The sequence below is a fragment of the Sturnus vulgaris genome, chromosome 2, assembly GCF_052056855.1.
Source record: "Sturnus vulgaris isolate bStuVul1 chromosome 2, bStuVul1.hap1, whole genome shotgun sequence".
Classification (NCBI taxonomy): domain Eukaryota; kingdom Metazoa; phylum Chordata; class Aves; order Passeriformes; family Sturnidae; genus Sturnus; species Sturnus vulgaris.
In genome coordinates this window covers 81,212,296-81,231,770 of record NC_142244.1, presented here as the reverse complement: position 1 = coordinate 81,231,770, position 19,475 = coordinate 81,212,296, and the positions used below count along the sequence as shown (strand labels likewise).

Sequence of the window (19,475 nt, the reverse complement as noted above, 5' to 3'; positions counted from 1 at the left end):
AATGATGCATATGTTCCTGGTTTTGTGGTTTTAACCTAATACACAACTTGTCATCTATTACAAGTGGTGGCAACTTGATATTTATTGGTCTACAAGTCTGCAGGTCCATTTTTGGCCATGAATGTCTGATATTTTGAAAGTTTTTTATTAATGTGATAACCAAATAATTGATACAGTTGCATTTTTCTCTTTCTTTGCAGGTTCTTAGAGTTGTTCGGCTGATAAAGATTTCTCCTGCTTTGGAGGATTTTGTGTATAAGATATTTGGACCAGGAAAAAAACTTGGGAGTTTGGTAGTATTTACTGCCAGCCTTTTGATTGTAATGTCAGCAATCAGTTTACAGATGTTTTGCTTTGTGGAAGAACTGGATAGATTTACAACCTTTCCAAGGGCAAGTATAAAAAGCACTGATTACTCATTGCTTGTCACTATTTTCTTACCATGGATATTTTCTTACCACTGATGGCAGACTTGGAAGTGTTTGGTAAATGATTGGACTCAGTGATTTTAAAGGTCCTTTCCACCCTAATGATTCTGTGATTCTGTTGGGGTATAACCTGGCCAGTAGAGCTAAATATTACACAGCCACTTGTTCAGTCCTCCCCCTGCAGTGGGATAGAGGAGAGAACTGGGGGAAAAAAAGTAAAATTTGTGGGCTGAGATAAAGAAATTTTAGTAGGACAGAAATGGAAGGGGAGAAAATAATGAAAAAGAATTAGAATGTAGAAAATCAGTGGCTCACAATGCCATTGCTCAGTATATGTTGTCTGGTGCTCAGCCAGCTTCCGGTATGCAGACCAGAACCAGCTTTCCTCTAGTTTATATGGTGACCACGATGCCATATGGGATGTGACATCCCTTTCGTCATTTGGGGTCACCTGTCCTGGCTGTTTCCTCTCACAACCTCTTGTGCACCCTCACTGTGCTTGTTCACTGGTGGAATGAGAGGCAGGAAAGGCCCTGACTCAGTGCAAGCACTGCTCAGCACCAACTAAAACATCAGGGTATTTTCAACATCATTCTCATCTTAAATCCAAAATATAGCACTGTGCTAGCTACTAGGAAGAAAATTAGTTCTATCCCAGCCCAAACCAGGAGAGATTCTATCATATTTGTTATTACATTCTCAGTCTTTTCTTCTGAGAAACATGAAGCAGTTTATCTCCGTATGTATAGATAATTTTTTTTTTTTTGCACAGTGTAATAGTCTTCCTGTAGTCTTCTGTAGTAAAAACCATCTTTCCTTGTGATAGGTATTTTATTTCTGCTGTCAAGGGAACACAGAGAAATTTTACCTATGCACTGTGATGGTGACACAGCATAGCATATGGCTTAACAGTACTCTGTCATGTTACTGGAAGAGGATTAATGTCCACAGGAATGACTATTAGCCTGAGAATTTATATTAAGCATGTCTCCATATGATTTATATCTTCATATTATGAAAGTGGTTGTTCTTGATTTGTACAGGAATGCTTGTTTTACACAGGGTTATAAAACCTGTCAGCATTGACAAAATAAGTGTTTGGCTTTTGGGTATAAATAATGGATATTTATGGACATTGCGTTAATTCAGAACAGAACATTGAAAATCAGTGGAAATTGGAGCTAATATATTTATTGAAGCAACTGTTCTGAATGAAAATAGTGCAATTTCTTTAATAGTGGATTAGACTGAGTGTACATGGATTGGTTCCAGTGACAATTTATTTGTTTCTGTCATTCCAGTTTGGTTATCCAACGTATCTATTTTAGTGCAAGTGCATTGGTTGGAACAATTGAGTAACAATGAATAAGGCAGCCTCAAAGGTCATGTGTTTAGCGAACAAAATGGCTAAACAACAATTTGTAATTATCAAGCTGAACTGGGAAGTATGGGAAGCTGGCCATCCAATGTGAGACAAAAATGCCTACCCATACATAATAATGTAACACCATGCTTTTTATTTTGGAAAACGTGCTTTTTTAGAAAAGCAGCCACCAGAATTAGATATTCAGTATCATTTATTAAATGCTGAAGAAAAAAAATAAAATAAATTTTAAGCTTTCCTAATTAAGTCAGGTCTCTAAATCAGGTGATATTACCACCATATTCTATTCTCAATTTCCATGTACAGCTTCTGAAAAAGCTGCAGGTTTCAAATCATCATGGAATTTTGTTTTAGAATTATTTTATTATTTATGCAAGTCCTGAAAGAATAATTGTGGTATGATCAAAATAAGACAGGATTGCAATCACTGTCACATTTTAACTAGAAAAAATGATATAAGTAGCTGAGAAAGATCCACTTGAAATTAAAATTGGCCCATTTATAACAACACATTAATAAAGTTTTGGATTATTTTGAGCATTTTAATCTGCTGGCATTAAACTTCAATAAAGGCTTCTAGCATATTGAATTTTAACAGGTATATGTAAATACTAAATACATGTTTGAAGAGTGAGAAAATATTTTCTCCAACAAATTATACAGTGTTTTTACAAACAGAAAATATCCTTACTAGTCTTCTATTTTATGACTTAAGTTTTGGAAAAAGAGAAGAGCTGTTAGTAACAATAGAAGAGTGTTCAGCAGTACTGAACTGAAATGCTTTCAATATTTTTCAGAATAGCCAGAAGCATGAGTCTCTCATTATTTTTTTAAAGTATTCATATTCACCTTGTTATATTTGTTTCAGAAGTGTAAAATTTACAGTATGTGGTTTCTTTTTGTATTTTTATAGTGAAGCATCTCTTATTAGGTTAAAAGTCAGTGAAAATTTTGTGCTCAAAATTGTGATTGATAGTGTGAAATAGTGGCATCCCTCTGAAGGAGTTTGTCTTCCTAGAAAAGTCTGGGAGTTCTCAGATTTTCTTCCCTGAAGAAAGATCACTGAGTCATTTTGCAATAAGAAAATTATAATTATTTTCAAAACAGGACTGAAGACATTCTATATGACATACAAGATGATATGAAGTCTGTAATGCCAGAATTTGCTAAGATAAATTATTAGGAGCTTCAAAGAAGAGCAAACCTTCAATAGCCAGGACTGTTGCTGTGAGTTTTTTCAGTTACAAATACAGAGAGGACAAGTATGATAACAAAGATGGTGACAGCATAGGTTTAATTTTGAGTTTGTACATTAAAGTGCTTTCTACATTGAAACAGACAAAACCTAAAATCATTTTGAAACTAAGTGCTTTATAAGAAAGCACAGTATGGGTTTTGGAACAAGTAGACCTCCTCCTTTTGCTAATGCCTCTAAATTGCATGTTTTCACATGGTTTCCTGATGAAAATCAATAGGCACAAGCTCACTGTTGCCATAGCTACTAATTTCACCCTTCTTTTGGCCATTACAACTTACCAAATGGACTGGCTTTCTCTCTTATACTAAGTACAAAAATATGGCTGTTTGCTTTACTGTTTTTAACCATCTTCTACCTCTTATTTTTGCATGTCTTCTTGGGCTGCACATACTGAGCCATGAGAAAGGACAGGGGTGGCTAGGCCCCCTGAAGAAGGCATAGGTGTAAGGTGGCTGCTAAGAAAATTCACTGTGTGGAGAAAAAAAACACACTGTTAGTGTCTCTGACTTACATGCCCCAGTTTCCTTTGGAGTTTGTGGCTGTGTGCTGACTTCTCTCTCTCAGTTTACGAAGTTGGGAATGCTGCCCTTCTTTTAAACGGGTCAACACAAGGTGAAAGCCAGGCCCAATTGATTGCAACAGCAATTCCCCAGTTTTCACAAAACCAAGTTTCTGCTCCCAGCCTTGATCTTGGAAAAAGTTCATAATGTGAAATATTAATTCAACCAAAGCAACCTCCATGAAAAAAAGATGAATAATGCAGTCTTAATTCTCTGATGCAGTTAAAATCTCAGTAACACTGCCACATTTTTAAAGGATGGCTACTCTTGTTTCAGTGTGTTACTCAGCCCTCATGACTGTGTCAGGAGGAAAACATAAGTTTCTGCTGGTAGAGCAGTTTGCAGGGATGTTACAGCAGTGTCCTAAATCCTGTTAACTTCATTTGCAGAAGCAATCCCTTTGATTGTAGAACTGCTTCTATGAATTAGGCCAGTGGAATTTGGTCCCTAAAATTTTGTGGATGAGCACATTGTAACTGTAAGTAGAAATTTGTGCGGCACCACCCCTGTAATAGTTGGACAAGATGTCAGAACCAGCACTTTGGTTCATATATTCTACCAAACCTTTGCCAATCTTACACTATAAATAAAAAGGTAGTTTGACTTCCATCATCAAAACAGCTCATTAAGTAATAGGGCATAAATACTCAAAGAAATTGACAGTCTTTTCTATAACACAAATTAATTCAGAAAATCACCATTTGCATAAATTTCTAAGTCTCGTCTTCACAGATGTTGATTCTGTCAGCTACTTGCATTTCAAATTAATTCTAAAATAAACAGTGGGAGGTACACCTTTCAGCTAAAAATAACTTTCTCCAAAGAAGATTGCTTGGTGCAAAGCACATATTCATTGTGCACTGCCTTATTTACTTAAAACTAATGTTTTGCATTATACTGGAATTTAATGCCACAATAAAATGCTTAAATTATATTGAAAAGCCATTTTTTAAAACTATATGCTTTATGGACAACTGGTTCGAAAGGATGATTAGTTTTTTTAAAAGAATATCTTCTCCACATTACTCTATTATTAATTGTATTAATGAGGAGTCCACAGCATAGTACTGAAGGTATTTTTATACCTTGAAGAATTAAGTGAAATATATATATTTTAAAGCAGTAAGCTGTGTAATTAAGTGTGATTCAGAAGAAAGGATACTGCACTAGTTCAGTTATCCAGTCCCTCTGGTGTTTGTAAAGCCAGCAGTGGGGTGTGTTATTTAATGTAGTGCCCACCTTATGCTTCAGCAAGGAGTGCCACATGAATCAGGTACGATGGCCCCTGGCTCTGAGTGCAGGCAAACAACGGCTGCCTGGTTTAGCTTCAGCTCCCCATTACAAAGGGAACCTGAGACCTGAGAAGCAGTGCTGAGCACTGATGGACTCCTTGTCTTCTTCACCCTAAAGCACCCCGGCAAGTCCTGCATGCTCAGCTGACTCCAAAAGGGATCTTTTGTACATAAAGATCCCCAATGTTTCTTTCTCTGCATGTCTTTTGTAAGGAACAAATTATTTTTTTATTAGGAAAATAATTAATAATAAGTTTGTTATTTTGCACAGTGTAGAATCTGTGCACATGGCTGGGAGAAGGCACTCATTTGAAGGGAGGATGTGGCTGCAGCTTGGCAATGTGTTGGTTAAGGTCAAGATTGCTGGGAGAAAAATAAAGCAGAGGGCACTGTGCAAATTTCAACCCTCATGCTTGGCCTCTTCAAATACATGACATACCAAAGACTTTAACCACCCTAAAGAATTTACTGAAAAGTAGTAGCCAGCATTTTTCTCTGCTGTTTCTAGTTCATCTAGGCCTTGTCCTCTGTGGGATCTCCACATTCCAAGGAAAGCCTGGAACTTAATATTTGGTCGAGATATTTCTGGTGTAGAAATTAAAGTCTGATGTTTAACTTCTCTCTGAACATGTGTGATTGTTCATTTGGATGCCTTGATCTGCTCCATGTTCATCTCAGCTTCACTTCTTGTAAATTGAACTTGTAGGTTTAAGCATCTCTGAAAATTTGATTAGTCTGAGATAAATCTGCAATGCAACCATAAAAATAACTCTCAAACTTCTTGGTCTTAACCTAGCAAGGTCTTTGTGCTTCTATCTGTTTCAGAGTGCCACAGAACACAGTAGCAATAGAAAACCAAGTTGGACTTTGATGAGGGGCTTTTTTGTGTGAGTCAGCAGGCAAATTACTTATGGAACCCTCAGCATCTAAATGTCTGTGAACCCTGTAACAGAGTAAAAATTCATAGTTCGTCCTCCAGTTACAACCTAGAGGCATGATTCAGTTTGTGCACTTTAAAATATGTATTATTTAAATCAACAGAGGAGAAAAAGCTTTAGTGCTAGGATCCTTCTCTGTGGTCAGTGAAAGAATGGACAGGCAGTGGTCTTCTGATACTGCTTAGCTGTTAACTTCTTTTCTCCAAACGAACTTTCTCCAAGGCAATCCCGAGTACCAACACGGAAGTTGTCCTCTCACACTGGGCACTCCAGAAAGGCAGTGTCTTTTGTGCAGTGCCTGCATAACAAGATGCACTGGATTAAATTGTCTCTGCCTTACCCAGCCGTGTTACACCATCTCAGCATGCTCTTTGAAGGCTTTCCTTTCAAATTTGAAGCAGATAGCCCTTGATAGACACTTGATTTCATGATACAGAAACAGCATGTACCAAGTCATGCCACATCCTCCTTGTTATTTCAGCTAGTTTGAACCAGCTTCCTGTCGCCAGATATTAATGATTGTTAGCTATAGGGATCTCATATAGGGCCAAAACCAAGTGCTGTGTGCATGTACATGGACAGTCTCTCTAAAGTAAATTTGCTTCACTACATCTGAGAAGTCACAATCTGGAGTGGATTTCCCTTAGGGTGGGGATATAACCTTAGCAGTTCTGTTTCCATTGGAAGAAAGATCTTAAAGAAATCATTGTTTTGTTTGAAAAACTCTACAAACTTGATAAAGAACCCAAGCGAAGTATTTTCCTCTGGTTTATAATAATAACATAAACTTGAAGTCTCCCACACAGTTGTTTTTGCCAGCAGCTTTAAAAATTAATTAGAGCCATTTCATTGTTTCCCAAGCACATAAATTTGTATAGCTACATGTTTTCAGTTTTTCCAGTACAGGTTTTGGCTTAGGATAAGTTGATGTGAAGGGCTGTCTGGATACTATTTTCTCACAGGTTTGACAATAAGAATCCTTTTTCCTTTGTGCCATCGCATTAATGTGTTAATCTGCTGCTGCTGGGCACACTGAGCACAGATCTAATACATCCTTTTTACTGTTAACATTTTGAATTTGAGGAATCCTGTTAGCTGTAAGCTGCATTGTTGTTTTCAGTTTCTAACACTTTTTTGTTATGCACAAACTTCAGTAAGATAGCAGCTTTGATCCTCAATGTCAGGCAAAAGCAAAAGAAACTTGTGCAATAGTTTGCCCTCACTGAGGCAGTTGAGACTGTCAAGATATTTCACTTTGATACCATATTCAGCTCCTGTTTCCTAGGTAGCATGCATTCCTCAATGGCTGTGTAGGATGTACATCTTGAAGTTACACATTGCTCATGTTGACTTCAATTCTGGTTGGTGCTGTAGGCTCCAGATGAGGTTTCAAAGGTGTCTGGGTTCTAGGCTTATCCAATTTCATCTGTTCCTATCACTAACTAAATAAATAAATTGTTTGAAATATTCCCATTATCTCCTCTATTTTTGAAATGTATACCTGGTCTCAAGGAATTTGAAAATGCTACAGGAGTAGTTCCATAAAAAAGGGTTTTTACAAAATATAGGGGAAAAGTCTGACTGGCTGAATCAAGTGCAGGTACAGACACCTTGCCATGTGTTGGTTAGTCTCATCTGTGGAGTGCCTCAAAAACTTCTGATATTAAGATAGCATGATTTATGGTCATATTTAATTATAATGCTTTATTATAGGTATATTTAGAGAGAGGAAACATGGAAGAAAAAGCATAATCAAAAAATCACAATACCGTATCATATTCAAAGCAATAATCTCTGATGCTCAGGATATTTATTCCGTTTTTTCAGCCATGAAGGAAACCAAGAGGTTCATTGTATGGGCTAATGAAGCTAGCACTTTTTTGCAAATTAAAGATTACAGTTCTGTCAAAGTTCAAGCTATTTATTTCTCCTTTAGCTCATGAGTAGCCTTTTATTTGGCTTTAAAAGTTAAACACAGTCTTTAAGGTTTAAAAATGCAAACCAAAACAAGTGTGCGGCTCTGTTAAATCAGTTTTAGGAATGTGACAATAAAACCATATTAGTATAATTTGTTAATATATTTGCAATTCTATTTCTTGCAGGCATTCATGTCAATGTTTCAGATTCTCACACAGGAAGGATGGGTGGATGTCATGGATCAGACACTGAATGCTGTAGGACATATGTGGGCACCTGTAGTTGCTATTTATTTTATACTATATCATCTTTTTGCTACTCTGGTAAGTTTTCACCTGTGTATGTGCTGTGCTTCATTAAATTTTGAACTACTCTCATAGCTCTTGTATTACTTACTATTCTCAGCTAGTTAAAACTAATTGTGATGCTCATTTAGTTTCCGGATATGGTAGCCATGTGACAAGGTAGTGGCCTTTTTTCTGGTGTGAGGTGTTATTCTTCTTAGATCCAAGTCACACTGCCAGAATAACAATATAATTATTGTCTGTCTTGTATCTCCACAGCTCTAATGATTTCAGATGATTTTATTTATTTTATTTTATTTTATTTTATTTTATTTTATTTTATTTTATTTTATTTTATTTTATTTTATTTTCAGTGATTTTATGTATCATGTAGAACTGGTCCCCTCAGCTTTCATCGCATTCTCTTTGCAACAGCAATTAAAGTGAGAAGTGTAAAACATTAAGATATAAACCCTTAACTAGCCATCCCTACTGTTCTATTGTCTGATAAAAAATCAATGCATGGAAAATAAATGATATAGTATATCAAGCAACAAATGATGAGAACTAATACAGCACTTCCTGCATTTTAACAGAAATGTGGATTATGTAAAAAACCAAAAACCAATTTTTTTTCAGTATGTATTTCAAATAGGCTTATTACATTCTTTTATAGAGAAAATGAGAAGGAAAACATCTCTTTGATTATCCTGTATCAATAAGGGCTCGTCACTTTACTTGAATACCAACACAGAGAAAATACCACAATCAGGAAAATAACCTTTTATGCACCCTTAATTCATTCCTACTGCTGCTCATTATGTATTTTCCCTTCACTGCAGGTTTTGATGCACTCAGTCTTACTTTAACTTTTTTCATTCAATTTTCTTTCTTTGCTCAGATGTCTACTTACATAAGGTACTAACTGTATTAATACAATCTTCATCCACTTCTATCTACTTCTTTTGCTTCACAGTATATCCCATTTCACTTCTAAAAACTGAATAATCGGACTACAATTGTGGGTGCAATGGATTCCTTAGTGTGGATTGAAAACTTGACCACTTTATAAATGGCAATAAAGTGCATTTCATACTCTTAGAGCTGCTTAATCACATCAAAGTGTAAGCCAAACAAATGTATGCATCAGAAGATATATAGGACATGTGATTTGCTCACAAGGGTCAGAAAATACAACTTTTCATGTTGGAGTGGTCTTTTAAACTCCTTGGAAATTGAGGTTATAAAGCAAAAGGGAAGTGAGTTTTTGGTCATATATTTGAAAGCAGTTACTGGTAAGAGAATCTTATTGATGTTTTTTTGATTCTTCGTCAAAAAATTTCTAATCAGGAATCCATTTTTACTTCTTAGATGAGTATTAAGCAAGTCCATAAAGTAAAATGGTGTCAAGTGACCTCTGCTAAAAATTCGCATCTTAATTGAGAAATAATTTAGCTGTAAGAGCAATTTTAGTATTCTGCTTTATGTTTCCTATTTTGAAAGAGTCATCTGGGACTTCTCTATTTGTTTACTGAAAGCACTGATTTTGCTAGGAGTGAAGTCACTTTTCAGTACACCATCCTCAGTCCTTTTGCAGGAAATTTGCATTTAAATACATAGTCCTTGCTTTGCTCCGTAAGGGTACCCTTTTCTTCTCCTTCACCTATGCAAATCCTACATGAATGAAGAAACCCTGCAAAGACGACTTTGCAGAATTATCTGAGCTTATGAAATTTTCATTTCAATTCTAAGATCTTCCTCAGACCTTGGAAGGGAAAACTATATAGGGCAGAGTTGTCTATAGGCAAAAGAAATTTAAAAGAAAATAAATGGAACTGGTAAGGGAGCATGAAAATGGTTGGGCTGCTACTAAAACCAAAAAGAAGCATTCTAAGAATAAACAGCATCAGTGAATAACAAAAGTCAAATGAAGAAATGACTTTCGCCAACCAGAAAAGGGGGGACAATTAGAATTGAGAATGATAATTGCAGGCATTTGGCGTAGCAGACTGTAGAGGCTTGGAAAGAAATTAATAGGTTTCACATAAGAAGGCAAAGAAAAACTGAAGCTCAAAAAAGACTCACTCTCTTGGAAACAAAGACTGTTATTAGTTGAGATGGTGACAGGGGAAGTTAAACAAATAATAAGTTTGCATTTAAGTTTTCTTTTGTGGTACATCGTCTTTGGTGCTTGTTGGAAAAAAGCAAAAAGGGAGTTAATGAAAGTCATGCCTTGATACATATCAGTGCATGAATCAGCAAGACTGTAAGGGGTGATATATGTAATGAGTACTGTACTTCTTTCTAACATGGAACTGAACTTCCTTAATTGGTATGCTTTGAGCAGCATCTTCTGAGTACTGCAGAATGAACAGGATATCTGAAGAAGCAAAACAGCATACTGTAAAGTCTTAAGAGAATTAGTGCAAAATTCTTCATTAGCAACTAGGGACCAAAGTAGTTTTCATAAATGCTTGTTGGTCAAAAGGAATGACAAAAGTCAGAGGGTCCACAAACAATCAGAAGCTTCCACTTGGCATGGAAATTAGTATGTTATTCCCTCACCTACTATATAAGCACATGACAGTGGGTTTTGGATAATGGAGTAAGGTGAAACAGAAGAGAGATATTAAAGAGGTATAGATGAATTAAAGAAAAAAAGAGAGACAGGCAAAGAGAGAGCAAAAGAGATGACTAGTACTGCTTCCAGTGTTTATCCACCTGGGGGGATGCTGAGCTTGGTTTCAGCATCAATCCAGCAGCATCAGTTTAGCTCTTGAGGTGTCCAGGATCCTGGGGGTGATTATCCACCTAGTAAATGTTGATCCGTCTGTATTGATATGGCCAGTGGGATGTTCAGGGTACAGGAGGGTACTGCCTGGGCTGGGGCAGGACCCTTTTTATGGACAGGTTTCTCTCTTTCTATGCTAATTAATTATCATCCACAGTCTGTTCTTTCAGGCCTTTCTGGAAATAGGGTAGAGGGCTTTAGGGGTCTTTGGTGGTGTCAATCCCACTTTATGGTCCGTGCCTATGCCATGCCCACATCCATGTGAAGTCATGCTTGCACTTGCACTGTACTGTGTTGTGTTTTTGATGCTGGAAAGGTGCTGCTCTATCTCTGCCCCACACCCATTCTCCATCAAAACCTTGTTCTTTCTCATGGCATTTTAATACCTATAATTCTTGATTATTACCAACGATTTTTGCCTGTCATTACTGATGGTGCTTGGCTGGCTCCACAGTCATTCAGTTATAAGTGTATGAGACATACACATTCACCCGTTCTTCTGGGAATTGAGAGCTCAAACGGATCTCACTTTGGACCACTGTTTATAGGATCATTAGACAGTGGGCTTCAGTCAGTAATTTTCCATCCTGGCCACAATTTGAGACAGTAACTTTCTTTGAAGGTTCAACAACAGAAATATTATTCCTCTTGGTTGTTCTGCAGGCAAGAAAAATATGTTTTCCAGGCTTTTCACTTAAAATCAGTTGCTCATTAGACACCTGTTAATTACTGGGGACAGACAGTGTTTCTAATAAGCTCAAAAGGGGCTTTAGTCCAAGTGCAGTTCATCCAGGCAGAGGCCTAATGAGCGTTTCTCAGATCATAGTGTGGACAGAGTAGAATGAGGGGCTGCACCACCACAGCTATCCTGAAACTAAAGTCAACTTCTCCGGGCCTCTACATTGTGCTACCTATTATGTGTTTTATTGGAATTCTGTTTTGCATTGCTGTTGTGAATGCCATCTTTACTTCTGCTGTTTGCAGTAGTTGGATCACTGAAAATTATGTTATGTATTATTGTTTATGTGGCACATACAATATGTCACTTTGAATAAGTGCAAGAAATTCTACATATTGCTAAAGCCAGCTTCTTGTAAAAAGAGCGTTGCTTTTCTCTGAACGCTGACATTTTTTAAATGTATGGGCCAGAGTCCTTCTTATGTCTTCTGTACCTTTATAGTTCACAGAGGGAAAGCAAGTCCTGCCTTGGAATAAGGTCCACACATTCAACTCAGATTGAGTTCCAAACTCCAGTCTGGTATACTAAGCCACTTAAATTTCATCTTCTGTATAGGTGGGAAATAAATTTCCAGTACGAAACTTACACTTCCTTTACAAGTACTGGTGGAAGGATATGTTTCCTATGGTTGTCACTCAGTGATCCAAGATCACTGAAAAATTCTGGGCGTGTAACTCTTTTTAAGAAAAGAGTTAGGATACCTTCTGGTACCTCTCTGGTATATCAGAAATTTGTGCTTGCCTGCAGAAGCTCATTGTATTTGAGGATGTTTGCATCGAACCTCAGAGACTAAAGCCAACCTTGGCAGTTGCTGGCAGCTGTTGACATATGTATATATACATATTTACTGCCTTAGACAGAAGTTGTCTGATAATATATGCTGAACAGTGGTATCCTCCCTCACCTACCATACTCCTCATTCTTTCTGCTTCTCAGCTATATTAGTCACATTCTCAGCTTCTTTGGCCTCTGGTCAGCATCTGTAGACAAGGGAAATGTAATAATCTGATACTGATACACACCTTTTTTTTTTTTCCTCCCTGAGATTCTTCCTCCTAGAAACATATCTAAACAATATTTAATGTACAGTAAATGGAGGCACTTGATTTTCCTCTTCTGTGACATGAGTTTCCTGTACATGTGATGCATGCAAATAATGAAGCAGCTTACTTTTCTTCCAAAGTGGAGTTAGCTACTTTTCACATAGGCACTCTGAGCATAAAGGAAGTCCATAAAGTAAATGACTATCAGGTGATTAAAAAGTCATGCCTTAATTGAAGACCATCTTAGCTTTACAAGATGTTTTAGGATTTTGCTGTGCATTTATTTTATTATTATTGTTGTTGTTATTGTTTTATTAATATTATTATTATTTATTATTATTGTAGAGGTTTTTTGTTATTATTTCTGATTAATTTAATTTTATCTTCATGAAAAGTACATTTTAATGAGTATATTGTTAAACATATATAATTCGTTGGTCATAAAACCTAGAATTCAGCATTTTAAAACTCATATTTATTGTATGGTAAGATAGAAAACCATTTGCTACTTGCAAAATTGTAGTTGCAGGTGATAATAGTTCAACAGATGTCAAAGGCAAGAATCCCATTTACATCAGTTGGGCTGTCATTTTTCCATGTTATTTAATAATACTTCTTAAGAAAAATAAGATTAACTTTAACAAATCAATTACAATTGTTTTTTAGATTCTGCTCAGCTTGTTTGTTGCTGTTATTTTGGACAACTTGGAACTTGATGAAGACCTAAAGAAACTTAAACAAGTAAGAATATGTTTTTATTGTGCTTGAAAGTTGTTCGAATAAGGCATTTTATTTTACTGGTATTTTGTGTGGCAAATGATGGGAAGCATCATCATAATCAACAAAACAGTACACGTGGAAGTGAATAGCAGTATTTTGTTAGATAGTTTACTCTCACACAGCCTTAAGGAAAAATTAAGATATTGTAAAAGAGATGTAGAAATTTGGTTTAGTATTCAATCAAATTCAATTTAGATACTCTTGTAATAAAAAAAAAATCAAAATCACAGCTATGCCATCTTTTTGCATATAAACTAGTGAAAGATATCCCTGCCCATGCTTTATGACCACAGCACAGCTCCACTGCAGGAGAGGGTAATGGGACAGGGTCCATAGTTAGGAAGCAGTAGAGCAGTCTGGTCAATGTGTTGGGGGAGGGATAAAGATGCTTGGAAGAGCTAATCTGCTTGGCTGATTCTCCTCATCTGGGGACCAAAATGTCATTCTCTCATGCCTGAAACCCCAAATGTCAATTGCATAAAACAAATGTAAATAGAGAGTTCACCTTGGCCTTCCTGACCTTGAGTACAAACCACCAGAGAGGAAGGTATCCAAAGCTTCTAAATAAATATATAGCAGTGTTTTAATCTGTACAAAGCGAAGCAAAGTCATCAACATTTCCCTATTTCATGTGAGAAATAGCATGAGCTAACACGTGGGAACTTCTGTAGTATTTGGCTTATAGCCATCATTTGTTGCTTTTGTTCATCTTTCATGTGCATTAGCAATTGCCATAGAATTATATTCGTTCAGTTTTTGAAAAATAATCACCCCAGGCAACTGAGATATTTTACATTGATGTTCTACATGACAATATTATGTACTTTAAAATTTTTTTTATAGAATTCAATGCAGAAATCAATGCTGTTTTTGCTGTTGCAGTATTAAATATCCATATGTATTGCAAACTTGAAATAAGTTAAAAGGACAAGTATTTTCTGTGACAATGAAACACAAATACTGGATTTCAGTTCATCAATTTACATAAGTGAGAGATCTTACAGATGATTTTGGGATGGCAGGACAGTCTTGAGTATGCAAACTGAGTAGGCCAAATCAAAGGCATTCATTTTTCTCTTTACCAGTCCCACGAGGTAAAATGATCTGAAATGAAAATGGCTCAGATGTATGGTAAGCAATGTCAAATCATACTGATGATCTTACAGGAAATTTTTCATAGCGTCTGCATGAGTTAGGAGCACAAATCAGTTTTCCAAAATGAAGAGCATGAGATGTGAAATCCATGGCTTTTGTGTGAAATGTAGCATCTTTGATTCATAAACCACTTTAAAAGTCCACACCTTTGCTTATTAAATGGAAGCAGCACCGCTTTGTATTTTAGCTGCCTGCTTTGGAAGTGGTGAACAAAAAGCAGTAACGAGAGGCTACCACTAGCAATGCTTGCCACATTTCAGTCTGAAATTTTATTAGCTTGGTAGGAACTCTGTCTCTCTCATAGCAAAATAGAACAGTTAAAGACATCAATATTTTTTTTTTAAATCTCTCAATTTCATAGCTTTGAGACTGAAGCAGCATAATTACATGGGAGTGGTGCTGAGCCAGAACAAAACTGCTGTCTCAGGCACTGGGACACTGGGACACTGTTGGATTGTCTCCATGACCCAAGAGGGCATTTAATCAGAGCACAGCAGTTTGCCATTGGACATACCAGTTGGGTTGACTGAAAATGGTATATGGATTCTACATGCATTGTAATGCATATTTTACACCATCCTGATGCATAAAAATGTCCAAGGTGGCTGACGCTGGTTCATTTGTACTTATGTTCTTGAAATGTTTTCTTGAACAGTAGTGCCTCCTCGTAGAATACTACTCAGTTCTATTGAATGCAATTTCTTCTGGTATTTTATGCAAACAAGTGAAAGTTGTACAAAATGTTGCATATTTTAAAAATGCCTAAGGTGAAAGAAGTCAAGGGATCACTTCCTGGAGTTCAATGTTATGAGATTACTGGAATGTATGTGCAACTGCTTCAGTGTCTAGAACAGAAAAGATTTCCTGAGGGGCAAATACAATGGTATCACAGGTTCAGTGCTGATGGTGACTGTGCTCTACTGTACTGAAATATTGGTTGTCTTATCTCAGAAGATAAAGCAAAAATAGGTTTTTTTAAATTGAATGATATTTTGAATTTTCAATTTAAAAATGGACTTTAAGAAGAAGCAGAATTGCAAGGTAATGGTTATGTTTTAATCGAGGGCATTTCTATAAAAAAAATAAATCTGTATTGCTCACAGAAAATTTTTTACATCTATAATTAAAAAATGAATGGTATTCCAAGAGAGGAGTCAAATAATTCACGTTGTTAATGTAAAAGGCATTGATTGGTTGAAAGTTATGAAATTGTAAAGCTCTCCGTCCTTGAGGATGTATGTTTTTCCCTGCCTTTACGGGTTGTAAAGCTCAAGTCCGAGAGCATTTTCAGATGATGAAATACTGAATGATTTTCTAGGATGGAAGGAGAATATATTTGTGCCAGAAATCACACCTACCTAATAATCCCTTTTTGACTGTTTTGTTCTTAATTATGACTCAGTTTATTTTCTGGAACTTGATAAGAAAAATTTTATTACTTAACTTTCAGATTATTGGGAAAGAATTAATTAGTTAATATTTTCAATGTACTCTAGAATGTAAAATGATATATAAACACTTGGTGTTCATGTTGCCTCAGTAATTGTATTTAAATATGAATAAACAAAAGCAAAAATGCATTAAATTACTAGGAGATTCTAAGTAAGATTATAATATAATTTATTTAAAAGAAGGTAAACCTTTAGAATTAAATATGTCAGTGCAAATTTAGTTAAGGATATACATCATGATGCAGTTTTTAATTACCCATTACATAATATTAATTCCAAAAGTCTGGCCTCAGTGCAAAGCATAGATAGAGCTCATTTTAATAAGCTACTGGTCTATTTATTGTACAGTATGTGATCCTGTCCATTTTTTATTGCACAGTATTCAGGCTTTGCTACAAAGATAAAACTAATAATCTCCTTTCTGTTTTTTTTATGGTACCCCTCCTAAGTGTGTAGAACAAACATAAAACTTGTGAAAGATTGATTTAAGTGATTAAGTAAATCACAGGTAAGCAGCACAGGTACACAGGTACACATAAGAATAGAATCTGCTTTTCCAAGACACCATTCAGCTGGTTTAAGAACAGATGCACTCTCTGTATCTTTACAGTTCTGTTTATTTGCAATGCATCTCCCAACCTCTGCCACATCTCGTCCGTCTGTGTCTGCCATCATAGCTCTAGTGAAAAGGGTTTGTACTATAGCTCATAGTCACCATTTATCTGTGCAATAAACTTGACCCTCTCCAGTGATCCAGACTGACCCTAACACACTACTGAGTTTCCAGGTATGACACGGATCCTGCTCATCTTCTCATGGGGCCTTTTTCTCTGGCACTCAGTACATCAGTTATACGGATGATATTGAACTTAGGCACAAGAAATCTATCAGCTACAATGTTGACTTCCTTCTCATTTATGCTTGTTTTCTCCACAGTCTCCCAAAACTATTGTCTCAAAGTTAAAAAGAAACAGAGAAGATTTCTTTGATGTCTTTTGCCTTTTGTGATAGTGTTGGCTTTCTTTTTCGAAATTCATCACCCTTAACAGATTTTGAAGCATGACTTTCTCTTGCAGCAGCTGTTTTAAATTTTCCCATTATATTTTCCACATATTTCTTGATTCTATTGGTACATATTTCTATCAGTTTCCCTAGATATGAAGTCAGACTGATTATATTCTCACTTCTCATGCTATACTCTGAATCCCTCTTTTAAAGTTAGTCACATTTGCTACTTTCCTCACACTCCAGAGTTTATTTAGGTGGCAAATTATCTACCACGGCTATATGCCAGCCTTGCTGTATCTGAGATCCGTTAGAAATCTTGAGAGAGTGCTGTCAGGTGTTAGGGAGTAACAAATTGACCTTGTGTCAGTTATCTTCCAGAAGCTTTTCTCCTGACATTTTTGTAGATCAGTCTTTGTCACAGTTTAGGGCCTTCTTTGACCCTGTCTGTGGCCAACACTTTATTTTAATTTCTTGCTTTGGTTTTATTTTTCAAAACACACTCAATTGATAGTCTGTTGCTCTTTTAGACTTCCTGCTTTCCTTGTGTACTTAAAAGCTTTCTTATTAGAGTTTATTTCTTTAGAAACTAGTGCCGCAAAGTCTTTCATGATGTGCCATTATTTTTATACAAAAAAAAGCTAAAATTTATGTTGGAGGTTTTTTTCTTTATTCTTTGCTTAGCATATGGCTTTCTTTTCTGAAACATATCCATTTACTTTTAAGTCTTCTTTGCACTCCATTTGACATTGCTGGTCTTGTTGACCTTCTTGGAGTTTTTCTGTAGCTGGTAGATGTATTCTGCTAATAAAACAGGATATTTAAAGCTACTCCATACACCCAGCTTTCCCAGTTTCTGTCATTTGTCCATTTCTTCAAATTTCTTTTCAAAAGCTTTATGATTTTAAGTAATTAATTTTTTAACTTAAATTCAATGTAATATAGATTTGACCTTCTACTTGTAAAGTAAAATCTGAATTTAAGACCATTTTTATCACTGTTACAGAAGAGCTTTTCGATATTTATGCCATGAAATAGATCTTGCTCAGTACTAAACCATTAAATACTTCTTCCCTTAGGTGTTCTCTGGCTATGTAAGTCAGCAAGTATTCACTTACGAGTTAAAAGTTAGTATCTTTCATCTGCCCTTCCCTAAACATACATGAGGGTAAACAAAGGCTTACCAGTGTTATTACTGCTTGTCTTTGGCTTTGAATACTATTTTGAAATTTGAAATTACTTTAAAATCCTCATTTACTCATGTGCAGAATATTTCTTCAAGTTTGAGACACATTTTCAGTGCAGGTGTATCCTGTGCTGTTTTTATATGCATTTACCTTATTTATTGCACTGCTTGAAGAATTTCTTTAACCTATAGCACCATTCTTTCACTGGTGCCAGGTACGCTCCATCTGGATAATACACTGCCTGTTTTGCATATATGATTCTGTATTATCTTACTGCCTGGTACTTCTACCAAGTTCCTGAGATATATTTCATGTCAGCATTATGGAGTTTTTAATAACAGAAATTCTAATACAACCATGGGGAGGTTTAAAAGTTTTATTATTAATATAAAAGCCATACCTTTATTTTTTATGTCTTTTTGTTTTCTATCAGAATTCTATAAACTTTTAGGATTCCCATAGCTTCGTCGTATTCAGAGAAACTCATGTTTGCCTTGTTGACTATTCCATTCTGGGCTTACTCTACTGTTTTAGTACCTGTTCCTTTAACAGCTTTTGCAGCCAGTGAAGTTCCTTAAAAATTCTGTGAAGGTTTAAACACCTGGGTAGAATTCATCTCACTTCACCAGTATTTAACGTTGTATATGCAGTTTGAAATATTCATGTGGATTTCCTTCTCTAGTCACTGAAGAGTAGCAGACACTTTTGGAGGGCAATTTTGAGAGACACATTTTTTTTAATAGGACAGCTACAAGAAAATTTGAAGCTCACCATAAGATTATCCCCAGGCCACCCCCACTGTATGAACTATCTTTCCTTCATCTGCAGCATAGTCTGCTTATAGGCTTACAGCAATGAAACCTTTATGGCACTGCTTCTCAAGTGCATATCCCAGCTTTCCTGGGAAAGCAGACAGGAAATAAAACTTCTCTGTCTTGGGTCTGTTCTTATATCTCAGAACCCTTTGGCTGGTCCTTGTCAGTAAAAGGGTACTGGGCAGATGGACTTTTGATCTAACCTGGTGCACCCATTTTTACACCCCTGATGTTTCATAATCTGAACTGGATTTCAGAAGCAATTTGCAAATGGCATAAGGATGAACCCATTGGTGGCTAAAACCATGTGCATGGTCACTTTACTGTTTCATAATTCCACAAGGGAAAGAGCAAGCATCTAAAGCATCTCTGAGCATGAGCCATGGTCTAACTTCCTTGGCCATGTAATCCTGTCTCTGTAATCCTATTCCCTGGAATTCCACCATAA

At 36.2% G+C, this 19,475-nt stretch overlaps 1 protein-coding gene across 6 annotated transcripts in view; it reads left to right on the top strand.

Annotated features, from left to right (window-relative positions):
- Positions 1–19,475, top strand: part of NALCN (sodium leak channel, non-selective) — a 229,756-nt gene that overhangs the window by 129,368 nt on the left and 80,913 nt on the right. For all 6 annotated transcript variants that reach the window (XM_014873352.2, XM_088159879.1, XM_088159877.1 and 3 more), the window contains 3 exons: positions 201–392; positions 7,963–8,100; positions 13,301–13,375. In XM_014873352.2, coding sequence (XP_014728838.1) covers positions 201–392; positions 7,963–8,100; positions 13,301–13,375 — 405 coding nt within the window. The remainder of the gene's footprint in view (positions 1–200; positions 393–7,962; positions 8,101–13,300; positions 13,376–19,475) is intronic.